The sequence below is a fragment of the Neofelis nebulosa genome, chromosome 16 (genome assembly GCF_028018385.1).
Source record: "Neofelis nebulosa isolate mNeoNeb1 chromosome 16, mNeoNeb1.pri, whole genome shotgun sequence".
NCBI classification, from domain to species: Eukaryota; Metazoa; Chordata; class Mammalia; order Carnivora; family Felidae; genus Neofelis; species Neofelis nebulosa.
Genome location: NC_080797.1, coordinates 47,191,858 through 47,208,147, shown reverse-complemented (window position 1 = coordinate 47,208,147; position 16,290 = coordinate 47,191,858). Strand labels below are relative to the sequence as shown.

At 51.9% G+C, this 16,290-nt stretch overlaps 1 protein-coding gene and 1 long non-coding RNA gene across 3 annotated transcripts in view; one reads left to right on the top strand and one right to left on the bottom strand.

Annotated features, from left to right (window-relative positions):
• LOC131498453 (uncharacterized) overlaps window positions 1-7,341 on the bottom strand; it is a 12,227-nt gene extending 4,886 nt beyond the window's left edge. Inside the window, exons 1-2 of the long non-coding RNA XR_009255435.1 lie at window positions 6,706-7,341; window positions 5,685-5,799 (exon numbers count right to left, since the gene is read on the bottom strand). This is a non-coding gene — a long non-coding RNA (uncharacterized LOC131498453). The remainder of the gene's footprint in view (window positions 1-5,684; window positions 5,800-6,705) is intronic.
• MPO (myeloperoxidase) lies at window positions 6,504-16,290 on the top strand. 2 transcript variants are annotated; one of them, XM_058705757.1, is made up of 14 exons: window positions 6,504-6,592; window positions 6,728-6,808; window positions 6,941-7,034; window positions 7,337-7,512; window positions 7,729-7,852; window positions 7,965-8,094; window positions 8,180-8,386; window positions 9,232-9,550; window positions 11,396-11,556; window positions 12,808-13,063; window positions 13,509-13,679; window positions 14,291-14,528; window positions 15,292-15,506; window positions 16,198-16,290. In XM_058705757.1, exons 2-13 carry the CDS (start codon window positions 6,730-6,732, stop codon window positions 15,497-15,499), a joined length of 2,163 nt encoding a protein of 720 aa, XP_058561740.1. In that variant the 5' UTR covers window positions 6,504-6,592; window positions 6,728-6,729; the 3' UTR covers window positions 15,500-15,506; window positions 16,198-16,290. The 2 variants fall into 2 exon arrangements, with proteins under 2 accessions (XP_058561740.1, XP_058561739.1); XM_058705756.1 differs by having other exon boundaries at window positions 6,591-6,630.

Sequence of the window (16,290 nt, the reverse complement as noted above, 5' to 3'; positions counted from 1 at the left end):
GTAAGTGATTTGGTAATTGCTCTGTTCCTAGTTCCCAGAACAGTGCTGGACCACAGGTACTCGGGAAACATATGTTGAATGAATGGATGTATATGAATAGGAAGACAATATCTTAAAGATACCAATTGTCACCAGATTTATGTATAAATTGAATACAATATCAATAAAAATATCCATAGGATTTCTCATGGAACTAGATATTGAAATATTCATAAGAGTAAATATGTTAGAATGCTGAAGATTCCTTTGAAAAGAAGAATGAGGAAGAAGAATTTATCTTAATGGAAATAAAAAATATTAAAAAGTTATGGAAATTGCAATGATATTGACATAGGAATCAATAGACTAGTAGATCAGTAGAATAGAATATTCCAGAAAAACACACACATTTATGTTAAGTGAGAAAAGGCAGTATCTCATTTCAGTTGGGGAAAAAACAGAAGGCATTGGGACAACTGGTTACCCATTTGGAAATGAATATAGTCCACTCATGCACTGTGCACTTACACTTTTCACACTCAAAAATTCCAGATCCTTTAGTGATCTAAATGTGGAAAATCGAATATCTAGGAGAGTACGTTTATGTTCTTGAAAAAGGAAAGATCATTTTAAACAAGTCTGAAAAGGAAAATCCATAAAGGAAAAGATTGATCAATCTGACCACTTCGTAAAAAATGGCCCTATAGAGGTGCCTGGGTGGCTGGTCGTTAAGCGTCCAACTTCCGCTCGGGTCATGATCTCTCAGTTCGTGAATTGGAGCCCTGTGTCAGTCCCTGGGCTGACAGCTCAGAGCCTGGAGCCTGCTTCGGATTCTGTGTGTGTGCGTCTGTCTCTGTCCCTCTCCCATTCGTGCTCTCTCTCGAAAATAAACATTAAAAATTTTTTTTTAAATGACCCTATAAAAAACAAGTGAAAAGTTACAGGCTGGAAAATATTAACAATATACAAAACAGCTAACAGATTAGTATTATTCAGAATATATGGTAACCTTTACAAATAAATAAAACAATGACAATCCGATAGAAAAACGGACAACGCCAAACACAGGACATTTACAGAACAGCTAATTCAAATAAAAAGACGCTGGCTATTATCGAAAGAAATAAAAATTGAACGAATAATGTGATTCCAGTCTTTGCCCTTGAGAATTTTGATAAATCTGGCGGACAGTTTGGTATTACGGATTTATTAAAAATTTTAAATGCACAAACCTGTGGCTCACTTCTCAATCTTTACCCTGGAGGACAAGGTGTGTGTGTGTGTGTGTGTGTGTGTGTACAGAGGCTTCTTGCTGCATTGTTTTTAATAGTGAAAAAATGGGAAAATGTCAGTTCCCATCAAGAGAGTAATGGTCGCATGATGGAGGTATAACTTCACAGAAGAATGTACGAGAGGTTTTTAAAACAGTGAGATTGTTTTCTAAGTAGTATATGATAGATCTGCAAGATGTCCTGTTGAATGACAGAAGCACATTGCCCAACAAAATGTTTAATGTACTATCATTTGTGGGAAAACAAAGGAAGACAAATGTTTCCCACAGATCCATATGTATAAATGAATGTAAAGTAAAAGGCTTGGAGGGACAAACACAAAAATGGCAACAGGGTGTGGGTCTGAGGAGTGGAGGAAGGAGACTGGAATTAGGGATGGTGCAATAACCTAATCTAAAGAGAGCTTTCACAGGATTTGTGACATTTTAGTTTTATTCACAATGTATCCACGTATTACCTGTACGATTCAAAATTAATTTTTAAAAATTTAAAGAGCAAGAAAAGAGGTCTTTGGGCCAGGTGCAATTGCTGTGTCTGAGGGGTCATTGACCCTGCCTCCACCCAGCTTCCATAGCCTCCTTCTCTCCAACCACACACACACACACACACACACAGGAAATCTGGCGGTAATCCCAACTGAACTGTTTCCTAAACAGCATTAAGAAAGAGCGCACTGTTTTGCAAGCAGTAGCAGAGGGCCCGTTATCCCACAGGCAGTTGGACTTTACCCTGGGGTGGGGGTGTTTGGGAAGGTAAGTGGGGAGAAGGGAAGGCGCCCGCGCAGGGAGGGTTTGGGGGGGGCGGACTTCCTCCCAGGACTATAGTCTTGAGATGGAGTAGTTGCAGCGCCCTCCAGAGGCCACCCCTGGGATGGGAACTGGGGGTAATTTAAGGGACTAGGCTTGTTTGGAATATTTCCTCCCACAGACATGGTCTCCTTCTGGTTACTCTGCACGCTGAGAAGCCCTTTGGGCCTCAAATATGCCTGGGATAGACAAACACCGCCTACATGAGGGATCAGCAGAGGTACAGACTGGACAGCATTGCGGTCACCCCAGTTGATTCATTATTAAGTGGTTGGAAACATTGTAAAAGTCAAGGAGCATCTCAAGTCTCTGCAGGTAAATGCAAGCCTACTGCTCCAGCCCTGAGCCAAAGGCAGGTGGTTTGGGATTGTACATCTTAAGAATTCTCCCACCTGCACAGCAGCAGAGAGTGAAGGGTATTTTAACATCATTCGTTGAAAAGGCTTTAGTTTTTCTTTTTTCTTTTTCTTTTTTTTCTTCAATGTTTATTTTTGAGAGACAGAAACAGAGCGTGAGCAGGGGAGATGCAGAGAGAGGGAGACAGAATCTGAAGCAGGCTCCAGGCTCCGAGCTGTCAGCACAGAGCCCAATACAGGTCTGGAACTCACGAACTGCGAGATTATGACCTGAGCCGAAGACGGACACTTAACTCTGAGCCACCCAGGTGCCCCCCCCCCTTTTTAAATGTTTTTTTCAATGTTTATTTATTTTTGAGAGACAGAGCTGGAACGTGAGTGGGGGAGGGCAGAGAGAGAGGGAGGCACAGAATCCCAAGCAGGCTCCAGGCTCTGAGCTGTCAGCACAGAGCCCAACATGGGACTCGAACCCACGGACCGCGAGATCACTACCTGAGCTGAAGTTGGGTGCTTAACCGACTGAGCCACCTAAGTGCCCTTACTTGGTCAACTTCTAAACATTCTTCAAGATTGTCTCAAGCACCAACTCCTCAAGAAATCTTTCCTAAGTACCTCCAGTTGGTCCACGTGCTACTCTTTGATGCCCCCAAAGAACACCGCACAAGGCTCTCATGTGCCATCAGTTTGCCTTTCCGTATTCTCCTGTGTGCTCCTTGAGGACAAAGCCCGCACTGTGCTCAGCAGGGTATGCCCAGTGGCCAGCACAGTGCAAGCGGCCCCTGCAAGGGCTCAGTACTTGTTGAATAAATGCCCGAAAGAAAGGTCAGGAGTGAGGATGCAGAGGCCACCGGGTGAAGAGTGCTGGTGTGGAAGTCAGGAGACCTGACAGCTAGATCATTCTGAGCTGTGCCACACTGCTGCGTTTGACACAGTCGTTTCCTTCACTGAGCTCCATCTCTCTCATCTGAGCTGCAAGGGGCTTATCTCTGTCCTCTTGAGCCTTGACAATTCCCCTGAAAGGGTAAGAGGACGCTAATTGTCAGAGCTGATGAGGGCAACAGGGAACAGGTGCACTCAGGCATGGCTAATGGAAGGGTAAGGTGCAATCTTCGTGAGGCCATTTGACAATTTTTTTTAAAAAGCCTTAAAAATGTTGCTACCCAAATATGCATCAATTTTACATCTAGAACTTCTTGCCTGAGGGAATAACTGAAGATAGGACTACAGATTTAACCCCACAGATGTTGACCCTAGTACTGCTTATAACACTGGAAATGGGAAACAACCCAAGTATCTAACAAGAGGGAATTAGTGAATAATACTGGTACTTCATATACTAGTACATAGTACTTCATACAAAATATTATGCAGATATACAAATGGACTGAGTCTATATTTATTGACACAGAGAGATGTCCAGGCTAAATTGTTAGGTACTAAAACTAGGTTGTAAGACAAAATTTAGAGTATGCTCTTATCACATTTTAAAATACATATTATATCTAGGAGCAGCTGGTTAGCTCAGTCGATTGAGTGTCTGCCTCTTGATTTCAGCTCAGGTTATGATCCCAGGGTCGTGAGATCAAGCCCTGTGTCGGGGTCCATGCTAAATGTAGAAACTGCTTAAGATTCTCTCTCTCAGGGCGCCCGGGTGGCTCAGTCAGTTGAGTGTCCAACTTTGGCTCAGGTCATGAGTTTGACTCAGGCTGGTGAGTTTGAGCCCCGCATTGGGCTCTGGGCTGGCAGCTCGGAGCCTGGAGCCTGCTTTGGATTCTGTGTCTCCCTCTCTGTCTGCTCCTCCCCCATTCATGCTTTGTCTCTCTCTCTCTCTCTCTCTCTCTCTCAAAAATAAATAAACATTTTAAAAAAAGAAGATTCTCTCTCTCTCCCTCTGCCCTTCTTCCCTGCTCTCTCTCTCTCTCCAAAAAAAAAAAAAAAATACATATTATATCTACATATAGGATATCAAATTGTTAAATGGGGTTATTTACGAGTAGTGGGATTATGAGGAATTATTTTCTTCCTGCTTATTTGTATGAAAAATGACAAGCCTGGAAAGAAAAAATTTACCCATAACCTCACTTGATTATAAGTGATTTTGACTTATTTTTATTTTTGCTTGTGTTCTCTAAATTCTCATGAGTGGAAATATATTACTTGTAGGATTAAAAAAGTATTTTCGGGGGGCGCCTGGGTGGCTCAGTCGGTTAAGCGTCCGACTTCGGCTCAGGTCACGATCTCGCGGTCCGCGGGTTCGAGCCCCACGTCGGGCTCTGGGCTGATGGCTCGGAGCCTGGAGCTTGCTTCCGATTCTGTGTCTCCCTCTCTCTCTGCCCCTCCCCCGTTCATGCTGTGTCTCTCTCTGTCTCAAAAATAAATAAACGTTAAAAAAAAAATTTAAAAAAAAAGTATTTTCGGGGCACCTGGGTGGCTCAGTCGGTTGGCGTCTGACTTCAGCTCAGGTCATGATCTCACGGTTCCTGAGTTCGAGCCCTGCGTCGGGCTCTGTGCTGACAGCTCAGAGCCTGGAGCCTGCTTCGGATTCTGTGTCTCCCTCTCTCTCTGCCCCTCCCCCACTTGTGCTCTCTTTCTCTCTCTCTCAATAATAAATAAACATTAAAAAAGTATTTTCAAAAGTATAAAATTCTAGAATCTGATTCACAAGGAGCCACTTGTCCAAGTTCACACATAACAAGTTGTTGGCAGAGCCAGGCTGGAAGAATGGCCTCCTCCTTCATGGGCTCCACTGGGCTCCACTTCCCTCAAGTGACAGGATCTGTGGGCATACCAGGAGGGTGTTCTGGATGTGTTGCTGTCCCTTGTTCCTCGGTCAAGATGTGGTCTGAGCATAGATGACAAGAGTGAGGGCAGGAAGGTGGCCGGGGTAGGAGGTGTGGCTAGACCAAATAACAGGGGAGCCTAACAAGGGCCCAAGGAGATGGACAAACAGCCATTAGTCATGGGGTACTTGTCCTGCCTGAGAATGGCAGCTGCATTGCCAGCGTTCTTCAGGGGAAGCACTATCTCATTCTATTCCAGAGCTATCCTACAGTTTAGCCCCAGTCCTCTTAACTGCACTGACCTGATCCCAGAGAGGCCCTGGGCTGTGTCACCTAACTGACGATTAACCACATCCAGCTCTGCTGTTTCCTGGTTCCTGAAATCCAGGAGCAGGTGGCAGGAGTGCTGAACATAGCCGGCTACCCAGAGCCCAGAAGAAAGGGGAGGAGGAGAGGGATAGAGGAAGTTACCTTGGTCCTGAGCCTGTAGCCCCCAGGCTTTCCTGTGAAATCCAACGGTCTTCAGCCAGATTTCCTGTCCCTTTAGCCTTCGCCAAGAATGGGGGGGCTGCCAAGGGCCAGCGTACTGTTGGGGGTGGGGGACAACCCCCCGAGGCTGATCAGATTGTTACTCCAAGAGTCCCCTACACCTTCCCTCCTCCTCTGGGGTCACTCTATTTCCCATAGTTCCTTAGGCTCTTGGTTCCTGACTTTTGTCCCTTTCCAAGGATCCCTGGACACTAAATTTAAACAGAACTTTGGGGGCACCTGGGTGGCTCAGTCGGTTGAGCATCCGACTTCAGCTCAGGTCACGATCTCACGGTCTGTGAGTTCGAGCCCCGCGTCGGGCTCTGGGCTGATGGCTCAGAGCCTGGAGCCTGCTTCCGATTCTGTGTCTCCCTCTCTCTCTACCCCTCCCCCATTCATGCTCTGTCTCTTTCTGTCTCAAAAATAAATAACCATTAAAAAAATAAATAAATAAACAGAATTTTGGAGGGGGGTTAGTTGCCTATACACCTGGGGACAACAATTGTCCAGGCACACAATGGGAGCTGAGAAACTCGGGTGGAATGCTAAGTTCAAAGGCTGGGCGCAGTTCTGGTCTCTCCTTTCCTGTCCCTCTCTCCCATAGAAGCGATCACCTTCTGGGCACCCCAACCCCAGTGGGGGAGGAGAGAGCGTTTAGTCTCCAGGGGCGGGTTTTGTCTGCCCCCCCACTCCCCCACCCCCCACCCCCCCACTGAGCCTAGAGGACATAAAGGCCTGGATTCAGCTGAACCGCATGGCCCATGCCAGGTGAACTTCAGAGGTGAGGTCCCGAGGGGCTGAGAGACTGAAGCTGGTGAAAGAGGCGTGCTGTGAACCCCTCCATCCAGGAGGTAGGCAGGACCCATGGAGGCTGGACAGGGGTATGAAGGTGGGAGTGAAGGGCCAGAAGGAGAGGGATGGTGGGGCTCTCTTCTCCCGAATGCACTGTGGGCTTTGGACGTACTGGGCTTGGGGTCTTGTTGCAGAGATGAAGCTGCTGCTGGCGCTTGCAGGGCTCCTCCTGGCCGTTCTGGTGGTGCCCCAGCCCTCTGAGGGTGCCGGTCCAGGTAACAGGCAGAAAGAAGGGGAAAAGGTGGTGTGTTGGGGGTGGTTGTGAGTCCCAAGGATCCCTTTCCTCAGCGCAGGCCACCCCGGCTCTGGGGCCCATTCCTGACTTATGTGACTCCTGTTCTGGACAGCTGTCCCGGAGGCGGTGGAGACCTCGGTGGTGCTGACCTGCATGGAGGAGGCCAAGCGGCTAGTGGACACGGCCTACAAGGAACAGCGGGAGAGGTGGGTTACTGGGCACTTCCCAGCTCTGGGCAGGGCTGCCCCAGGTCTTTCGGAGAAGGAACTTGATGCGGGGACTTCGTGGGTACGGATGGGACCCTCTGTCTGCCTGTCAGTCTTTGTGTCTTTGGGTTTGAGAACATCACTCCCCATGGCCTTGCCTCTGTCTGGATACCCAGGTCCGTAGTCCGTTTATAAACAGAAACCTGCTTCCTGTCCGTGGGTCTGTCTCCACTGTCCTGCGGGCTCTGCTGAGTGTCTCTGCCCCCACCTTCTGTGGCCTCACTCCTCCCTTCTGCAAACAGCATCAAGCAGCAGCTTCGCAGTGGCTTGGCCAGCCCCATGGATCTCCTGTCCTACTTCAAGCAGCCGGTGGCAGCCACCAGGACAGCCGTGAGGGCTGCTGACTATCTGCATGTGGCCCTAAGCCTGCTGGAGAGGAAGCTGCGGCCTCTGCGGCCAGGGCCCCTCAACATCACCGGTACCGTTGCCCCTACAACCTCAGTCTCCTGCTCTACTCGGGACCTCAGGCATCTCCCAGTGCCCCCCTCCGTCCCCCCCCCACCCCGTCTTTCCGGGTGGAGGCTCAGGCACATCGGAGTCTCCTCTCTGTGCCCCCAAATCAAGGCTCCCCAGCTTAGGATAGGAAATGGGGGGGAGGGACTCAATTCCCACATCCCTCTTTCCCCGGCCTCAGACGTGCTGACACCCGCGCAGCTGAATCTGCTGTCCAAGTCCAGCGGCTGCGCCTACCAGGACGTGGGGGTGACGTGCCCCGAGAACGACAAGTACCGCACCATCACCGGGCAGTGCAACAACAGGTGCTGCTGGCTGGGGGCGGCCCCGGGGCGGGCGGCGGACGCGGGGTCGCGTCCGGGTCCCCCACCGGCCCGTGGCGCTACGTCGTGTCAGCGCCCCGTCCGATCCCTGCAGACGCAGTCCCACGCTGGGGGCCTCCAACCGCGCCTTCGCGCGCTGGCTGCCGGCCGAGTACGAGGACGGCTTCTCGCTGCCCTTCGGCTGGACGCGCGGGGTCAAGCGCGGCGGCTTCCCGGTCCCCCTGGTGAGCACCGGCCGACAGAGGGGGCGAGGCCGGGCCCAGAGGCGCGCGGGGCCCCAGGCGGCCCCTGACGCCCCGTGTCCCGCAGGCACGCGCCGTCTCCAACGCCATCGTGCGCTTCCCCACGGAGCAGCTGACCCCGGACCAGGAGCGCTCGCTGCTGTTCGTGCAGTGGGGCCAGCTGATCGACCACGACCTCGACTTGAGCCCGGATCCCGGCGCCCTGGCGTCCTTCATCACTAGTGTCGACTGCAAGACCAGCTGCGAGCAGGAGCCTCCCTGCTTCCCGCTCAAGGTGCTTCCTCCTTCCTGCCCCGCCGCTGCCTGCCCGGTGGGGATAGGGGCCATGATTCCTGCAAGCGGCCATCTCCCTCTGTGCTGAACCCCTTCCCCAGCTCCTGAGTAAGGTTCACCCTGCTCACCCACTCCCCTCCGCCTCCCTGGCGCAGGACCTTCCTGCCTCCCTCCAACCTCCGCGTGTAGGTGCCGCGTGTTCAGTCCCCCTTTCCTCTGACCAGAGAGGGGCACCTTCCCGCATCCGGGCACATTGCACAGAGCCTGGGCTGTCCATTGCTGGAGGGCTGGAGGGCTGGAGGGGAGTGGGAGAGGAGAGAAAGGAAGGAGAATGGCAGAGAGAGAGAGAGAGAGAGAGAAGAGGAGAGATAGGCAGGGGCCAGAGTGAAAGACAGGAAAAGGACGACGGGGAAGGGTGGGGGGGCAGGAAAAGAAAAGGAAGAAAAAGCCAACTGCGAGTGTAGGGACTGCATCCAGAGAACAGGGGAGGGAGGGGCAGACTGGGGGAGAGAAAGAGGGAGAGAAAGTTAAGGTGAGGACTGGCTGGCTCTTCTTCCGGGGGTGCACATCCCCCATTCCAGAGTCCTGGTCATCACCCCTTAGCTCAGAAGCACTCTGCAGGTGCAACCGCAGACGGGGATCGTCCGTGGGACTTGAGAGGCCTCCCTGCCGGCTGAGGGTGGCCAGAAGTCCTGAGGAACCCGTTGTGGTGTCTGGGTCTCCCTGTCTGGTCCTGGGTTCCAGGCTGCTTTGGAGGTGGGATCAAGGCCTTGGGGTGGGGGGTGGACCGGGGGAGAGCCACTCTGTCCCTGCCCTTGGTGAGCGGGGCTTGTCTATGTGTCACAGATCCCACCAGATGACCCCCGCATCAGGAACCAGCGTGACTGCCTCCCCTTCTTCCGCTCCTCCCCAGCCTGCACAGAGAGCAACATCACCATCCGCAACCAGATCAATGCGCTCACCTCTTTCATGGACGCCAGCATGGTGTATGGCAGTGAGGACCCTTTGGCCACTAAGCTTCGAAACCTGACCAACCAGCTGGGGCTGCTGGCCGTCAACACCCGCTTCAATGACAATGGTCGGGCCCTGCTGCCCTTTGACAACCTGCATGATGACCCCTGCCTCCTCACCAACCGCTCTGCGCGCATCCCCTGCTTCCTGGCAGGTCAGCCACGAGTAGGAACTTGGGCTGGTACATGGGCACACCCTGCTGGGGGCGGGGGTGCTGTTTGTGACTCTGTCCTCATCAACTTCATGATACTAATCCAGTTGCCTTGGTAACAAGTTGGGTGGAGCAAAAACCAAAACCAAAAAGCAGACCAACCCCCACCCCCAAACCAAAACCAACAAAAAACAAAAACGAAAACAGAACAAACCTAAGAAGGAGACCCAGGGATAGCCAAGGAGCTTCTTTTCCATCTGTCCATCCCTTTCTACATCTCTCCCTTTCCCTCTGGACTCTGCCAGAGAGTTGAGTCCCCAGGGACAGGCAACTAAGGAGACATGGCACCCTCACTCTCTAGAACTGCATCATCCACTATGGTAGCCACTGGCCACACATGGCTATTTGTATTTACATTTAAGTTAATTAAAATGAACTTAAGTTAAATTAACTTAAAAGTAAAATTCAGTTCCTCTGCTGTACTAGCCACATTTCAAGCATTCAATAACTTCATGGGAGCTAGTGGCTCCCATATAGGGCAGCACAGATGTAGAACATTTTCATCAATTCAGAAAGTTCTATGGGACAGTGCTGCTCCAGAATATCACCTCCTGCCATCTTGATTCCCTGTAATTAGAGAAGGTGAGATTTTAAATTTAAATACCTGGAAGCCCTGGGGATATGGTTGGAGCAATAATGGTGCCCATGCCCAGAAACTTCCAATGGTTTTTAATGTAAATCCAATAGTGGATCAAAAAAGGTCCTGAGGCCCTTCCCTCTGGCCTCCCAACTTCTTCTCCTGATGGCTGGCCCCCCGTGGCCTCTCCCCCACTGGTCCTGGGCAGGAGGATCCAGGTCGGCTCCTGTGAGACTTTTCTGGGCTAGTGAAGGAAGAGCAGCACTCCTCAGCGACCTATGGCTGCCTCCATCCTGGTGTTGAGCCACATGTCCTGGGTCTGGATCATCGTGCCCTCTGGCAGCTCATGGGATGGTAAAGCTGCTCCCAGAGTTTCTTTCCCACCAGCCTCTAGAACTTATAAAGACTGAACCCAGTGTCCTGCTAAACGGGCCTGGTCCTCACTCTGGCCCTTCCAGAGAAGGCTTGGGGAGGACTGGAGGGATTAGGGGTCTCACTTGGTTTTCTTTTTTTTTTTTTTTCTAACAGTCTCAGATGTGGACTGTAAAAATCTACCCTCCACCCCGTTCTCTGGAGCCCGAGCAGGCTGCAAATTAGCATGTAGTAAGGGCGAGGATGGCAACTCTGATCAGGTGGCTAGTGGCTTTCTAGAGTCCTGTGTTAAGAAGGATTCTGAGGTTGCTTCCAATTTTAGCAGGAGAGAGTGCTGTGATTATTAGCTATGTCTGACATGGGCATGGAAGTAAGGAGTGCTAACATGCATGCTAATTTTTGGTCTGGCCTGAAGCAAGAGAATAAGTCAACCAAGCAATGTTTACGGATCTCCTGCTTTGTAGAAGGCACTGTGTTAAACTCCATATGTCTGTGTGTGAGTTGGGTGGAGGGTCAGATACAAAAAGGGACAAGCCATGGTCTTCGTCTTCAAGGAGCTCCCAGTCTCAGGCATTAGAAGGTGGCAAGTCATGAGGCAGATCTGATGCCTATTGAATGAGCATCTCCAAGCAGCAGTGCCCCTAAACAGAGGAAGAATTTATCATGGTGGACCAGGGCATCAAGGGGGAACCTCCTGGAGGAGGTGTAAACTGAACATGGTGTGGAAAGATGGATGGAACAAAGTCTGGGTTTCAGATCTTGGCTGGGGAGGGGGTCTTTGTGGAGCAAGTCCTTTCTGATGGGGTCTTAGGAATGACAGTAGCTTTTGCTTCCCCAAGGGGACCCCCGCTCAAGTGAGATGCCCGAGCTCGCCTCCATGCACACACTCTTTTTGCGGGAGCACAACCGGCTGGCCACACAACTCAAGCGCCTGAACCCAGGCTGGGATGGAGAGAGGCTCTACCAAGAAGCTCGCAAGATCGTGGGAGCCATGGTCCAGGTATGCCGTCCTGAGTATTGATGATGCCAGGGATGTGGCAGGCTTGGGATGCAGATGTGCCTCTGCCACATCCTAGCTGTGTGACTTTGGGCCAGTGTTTTTTTTTTTTTTTTTTTTTTTGGGCCAGTGTTTTGAGCCTCAACATATTCATCCACGACACTGTAAAGATTAAATGATATATATGAAAACACCTGGCAATACTGAGTGCCTGATGAAGGTCACTTGCCTTCCATCCTCTCTCTCCTAGGCTTGCTCCTATTTCTTCTTTCCGGTCCATTGGGATGGTTTTGGGAGAATTAAAGGGGTGGGTCTGAAGTGCCTGGTGTGTAGCAGCTGGTCAATAAATGCCTCTCCTTTTCTCTCCGCGCCCCCCCCCCCCCCCCCCCCCGTCTCCTGGCTCCTTCACCCACTCACCTCTTCATTTGGCTCTATCATAGCTCACCCAATCTCCTCACCTTTATTTACCCCTGCAAAATGTTCCTGGTTCTCTCTCCCAACTTTTGATACTTCAATACCCCCATCCTCTCCCCAAGACGTAAACACACACACACACACACACACACACACACACCTGCGTGCATGCACGCACACACCTTTTCAATACTCTCAGACTCCAGAGAGGGAGAGAGTTGCAGGTGCTGAGGGTAAGTTTTTGCTTTGCACCAAGAACTTAAGTGAGATTCATTTAAGCCTCACAGAAAATTCCAGACTCTAGAATCAAGAGTGAGACTGTTCCATATCTTCTCTTTTCACTGAGGAAATCATCTAGGGTGGCCCTTTTCTTTTTTGCCTCCCCCACCTCCACAAACGTATGGAACCTTACTGTGAGCCAAGTGCTTGCTGGGCACTGAGTAATTTCCAGAGAAATGAGCTACAACCCTTGTCCTCAGGAGCTTATAAATTAGGAGAAGCAAAACATTAATAACGCAAGGGCAAAGGAGCTATTGACTAAGAAAGCCCTTTGTTATTTAATCCTTTAAGTCAGAGGGCAGCATAATTATCCTTAATTTACATTTGAGTAACAGTGGCTCACAGAGGTTAATAACAGGCCCAAGGTCACACAGTAGGTAAGCAGTAGAGCTCTGTTTATAAGCCACCACTCAGAAGCCACTCTGTTGGACCCAGGTCCAGTGCTGTGGGAGACAACCCTGGCCATAGTCAATGGAGGGGCTCCCCAAGCCAGGAGTGCAGGTGGAGACTCTGTAGAGAAGGTGGCGTGGAGAGGCCACTCTGAGCGTGACTTTTCTTTAGATCATCACTTACCGGGACTACCTGCCCCTGGTGCTGGGACCACAGGCCCTGAGGAAGTACCTGCCACGCTACAAATGCTACAATGACTCGGTGGACCCTCGAATCTCCAATGTCTTCACCAATGCCTTCCGCTATGGCCACGCCCTCATCCAACCTTTCATGTTCCGCCTGAATAACCAGTACCAGCCCATGGGGCCCAACCCCCGCGTTCCACTCAGCAAGGTCTTTTTTGCTACCTGGAGAGTAGTGCTGGAAGGTGAGCAGGACCTAGGCCAGGAGACAGTGGGCTGGCAGCCGAGGATGTGGTGGGGTGGGCTTGGCTGCAGGAAGCTAGGACAGGAGAAATACTCTGCCTTCCATCCTTGGGGATCCTATCTGACTTTCCAGCCTCGGTTCACCTGACTGCTTCTGTATATAATAACAAAGGGTGGGGTGGCTTGTAGGGAACTGGCTTCTTCTCGGTGACCCAGGAGACCAGGGCCTGAGTGCATCCCAACTTGCAAGTCTGAATGGCATTATACCTTGAGACCTTGATTCCCTGGTGAAGACCTGCCCACTGGGGTGACCTTGGCACCAGGAGCTGCATGTGCCCAGCCCTCTTCTGCGATCCCCCAACTGCACCCGAGACTTAACCCTGAGTCCAGTCTGAGCTCTGGATATGGAGCCAGATCCTTCCTCAAGTCTTGCTCCTCTTGTCCCAGGTGGTATTGATCCCATCCTTCGGGGCCTCATGGCCACCCCTGCCAAGCTGAATTGCCAGAACCAAATCGCGGTGGATGAGATCCGGGACCGGTTGTTTGAGCAGGTCATGAGGATCGGGCTGGACCTGCCTGCCCTGAACATGCAGCGCAGCCGGGACCACGGCCTCCCAGGTGAGGGGGCTGCAGGAGCCTCCCTGCCCCCCACCACTCTCGAGCCCTGCCCTCTCCAGTGCCCCACAGCTGCCCAAGCTTCCCCACTGGCTGGAAAACTGTCTACATCACATTTCATTTTGCTTCATTTTACATGAAATTTGAGGGGAAGAGGTTATCATCACTTCCATTTTACTGATGAGCGAACTGAGGCTTGGAGAGCTTCAGAACCTGCCCAGGCTCTTCTCCAGCCAAATCAGGGATAGAGCTTGAATTTGAACCCAGGTCAGCCTAACCCCAAAGCCTGTGCCTACATTATGGGACAGCTAGTGTGGCTGAACCTTCTAGACACACTTCAAGCCTCAGATCTGAGATCTTCAGAGGGGGACAATGAGATGTCCCTCTTCTTGGACCCTGTGGGAGTTCTGGGCAGTTTTGGGTTTTCCTCACAGTGGGAGGGCAAGGGAAAGAGAAGAGTCTTGGCCCCTCAGTTCAGGGTTCTCTCGGGGCTTAGAGCCTGGGAGAAGCCCCTCCGTGGCCTCTCCCTCACGTCCCTCTGTATGTGGCCACGGCGTGTTGGGGAGGTGAGTTTTGCGGAACCCACCCACAGCCCCCGCTCCCCGCCCCCGCAGGGTACAATGCCTGGCGGCGCTTCTGTGGGCTCCCGCAGCCCAGCTCGGTGGGCGAGCTGGCCACAGTGCTGAAGAACCTGGGCCTGGCCCAGAAGCTGATGCAGCAGTACGGCACCCCCGACAACATTGACATCTGGCTGGGTGGTGTGGCCGAGCCTCTGGAGCCCAACGGCCGCGTGGGCCCGCTCCTTGCCTGCCTCATTGGGACCCAGTTCAGGAAGCTCCGAGACGGTGACCGGTGAGGCATGGCGAGCAGTTCAGGCCCGCCGTGTGGTTGCAGGCCTATTCCCCAACCTCTTGGGGCCCTGACTTTCTCCTGTGAAGTGAGGGGCAGGAAGGAATCCGTGACTTTCCAGTGTGTTCCGGGGCCTCCAGGTCATCCCTAAATGCACCCTGAACTTGCTGGGGTACAGCAAGGAGGGGCCTGGAGCCATGGGTGTGAAGGGAGACATAGAAACTGCAAGTCTTACCGATGCCTTCCCTGGTTTCAGGGTGCCACCATACAGCAGTCACTCACTGCTGAACGGTCTCCAAGCCTCTCCTACTAGTGTCGTTTCATCGTGGCCCTGACATGTGTCATACCCGGTTCTTACCTAGCCTGTATTGTGCCCTTGGGAAGATTAGAGAAAGGTGTCCCTCTCTGGGTGGACACATTATAAACCAACCCCAAGATTCTTTCCACCCCCATGGTCACAGCCCTGGGCCAGGGCACAGGGGTCCATGAGTGTGGGCCCAGCTCCCTGTGTAGCGGGGGGGCCTCCGAGGCCACGGGGTGGGGGGTGGAGGCAGAGGGGAGGCAGCCGGGCAGCTGTGCTTTGTACTGTGAGGAGGGCACCACTCCTTTGAAAACCCCTGGGCTGCCTGAGGGCCTGGAGCCATCTCCTGCTGTGGAGCGGGTGTGTGTGCTGGTCCTCTTCCATCCAGGGAGCAGCTCAAGCCCGCTGATGCCTTCCCAGCCAAGGACAGCCTCGGGTGCAATGTCCCTGGGTATCACCATGCAGGTTTTGGTGGGAGAACCAGGGCGTGTTCACCAGGCAGCAGCAGCAGGCGCTGGCCAAGATCTCCTTGTCCCGCATCATCTGTGACAACACGGGCATCACCACCGTGTCCAGGAACAACATCTTCATGTCCAACACGTTCCCCCGGGACTTTGTCAGCTGCAATACGCTCCCTGCATTGGACCTGACTCCCTGGAGGCAGAGTGACTAGAGGCTGAGTAAGGGGGTATGGTGGTGAGGTGAAGCTTGGGCATCCCTGGGCTGGCCCACTGGGACCACAGGGATTTCCCTTCCCTAGGTGAGCCCGTCCCTGTTCTGACCAAGAACATGAATGACTAGACATTCATTCGTGTGTGTGTGTGTGTGCGCATGCATATGCAACGTATATAAATTGCATTTCATATGTGTGTGTTTCCTGTGAATGTGGGTAGTGTTTTGTGTGCTGCGTATATGTGTCATTTATGTGAGTGTGTGTTTGCTGTTTATGTATTAAGTATAGGGAAGATACTAGAATGGATACAAGCTCAGGAGCCAGATTGCTTACGCGAAAATCCTGACTTCGCAGCTCTCCACTGTGTGACTTGAACAAATTACTCGACCTCGCTAAGCCTGAGTTTTCTTCTTTGCTAATAAAAGCTGTCTTGGCTCGTTAGTGGCCCCACTTACATCCTCTAGTTGTTTACCAAACACTTACTGACGGGCACTGTGTAGGCCTGAGAAACATTCAGGGAAAGTCGGACACTTTCTGTCCTCGGGGAGCTTACACTTGACAGTGAACCAGTGACCCCTGGAGGAACGGCCATTAGCAGTTAGGGTGTGCGTGGTGGGTGAGGTGTGGGCCCAGGTGAGCAGGACTCAGTTGGTGGCTCCCCGTTTGCTTCCTCACACTGTTCTCTTGCTTATTCACAGGAGCCCACCTGGAGAGGAACTGGGACGCATTGGCCCTTTTGTGCCATTTGTTTGTACCTGACGTCTATGATAATAAAACACCACTGATGGGAA

What these genes read in the sequence shown, in the direction of transcription:
- MPO (XM_058705756.1), top strand. Translation starts at nt 6,606, where the DNA reads ATGGAGGCTGGACAGGGGTATGAAG. An exon ending in GGCTGGACAGGGGTATGAAG is followed by an intron (nt 6,631 to 6,727) that starts GTGGGAGTGAAG and finishes GTCTTGTTGCAG; the next exon opens with AGATGAAGCTGCTGCTGGCG. An exon ending in TCGTGGGAGCCATGGTCCAG is followed by an intron (nt 11,557 to 12,807) that starts GTATGCCGTCCT and finishes ACTTTTCTTTAG; the next exon opens with ATCATCACTTACCGGGACTA.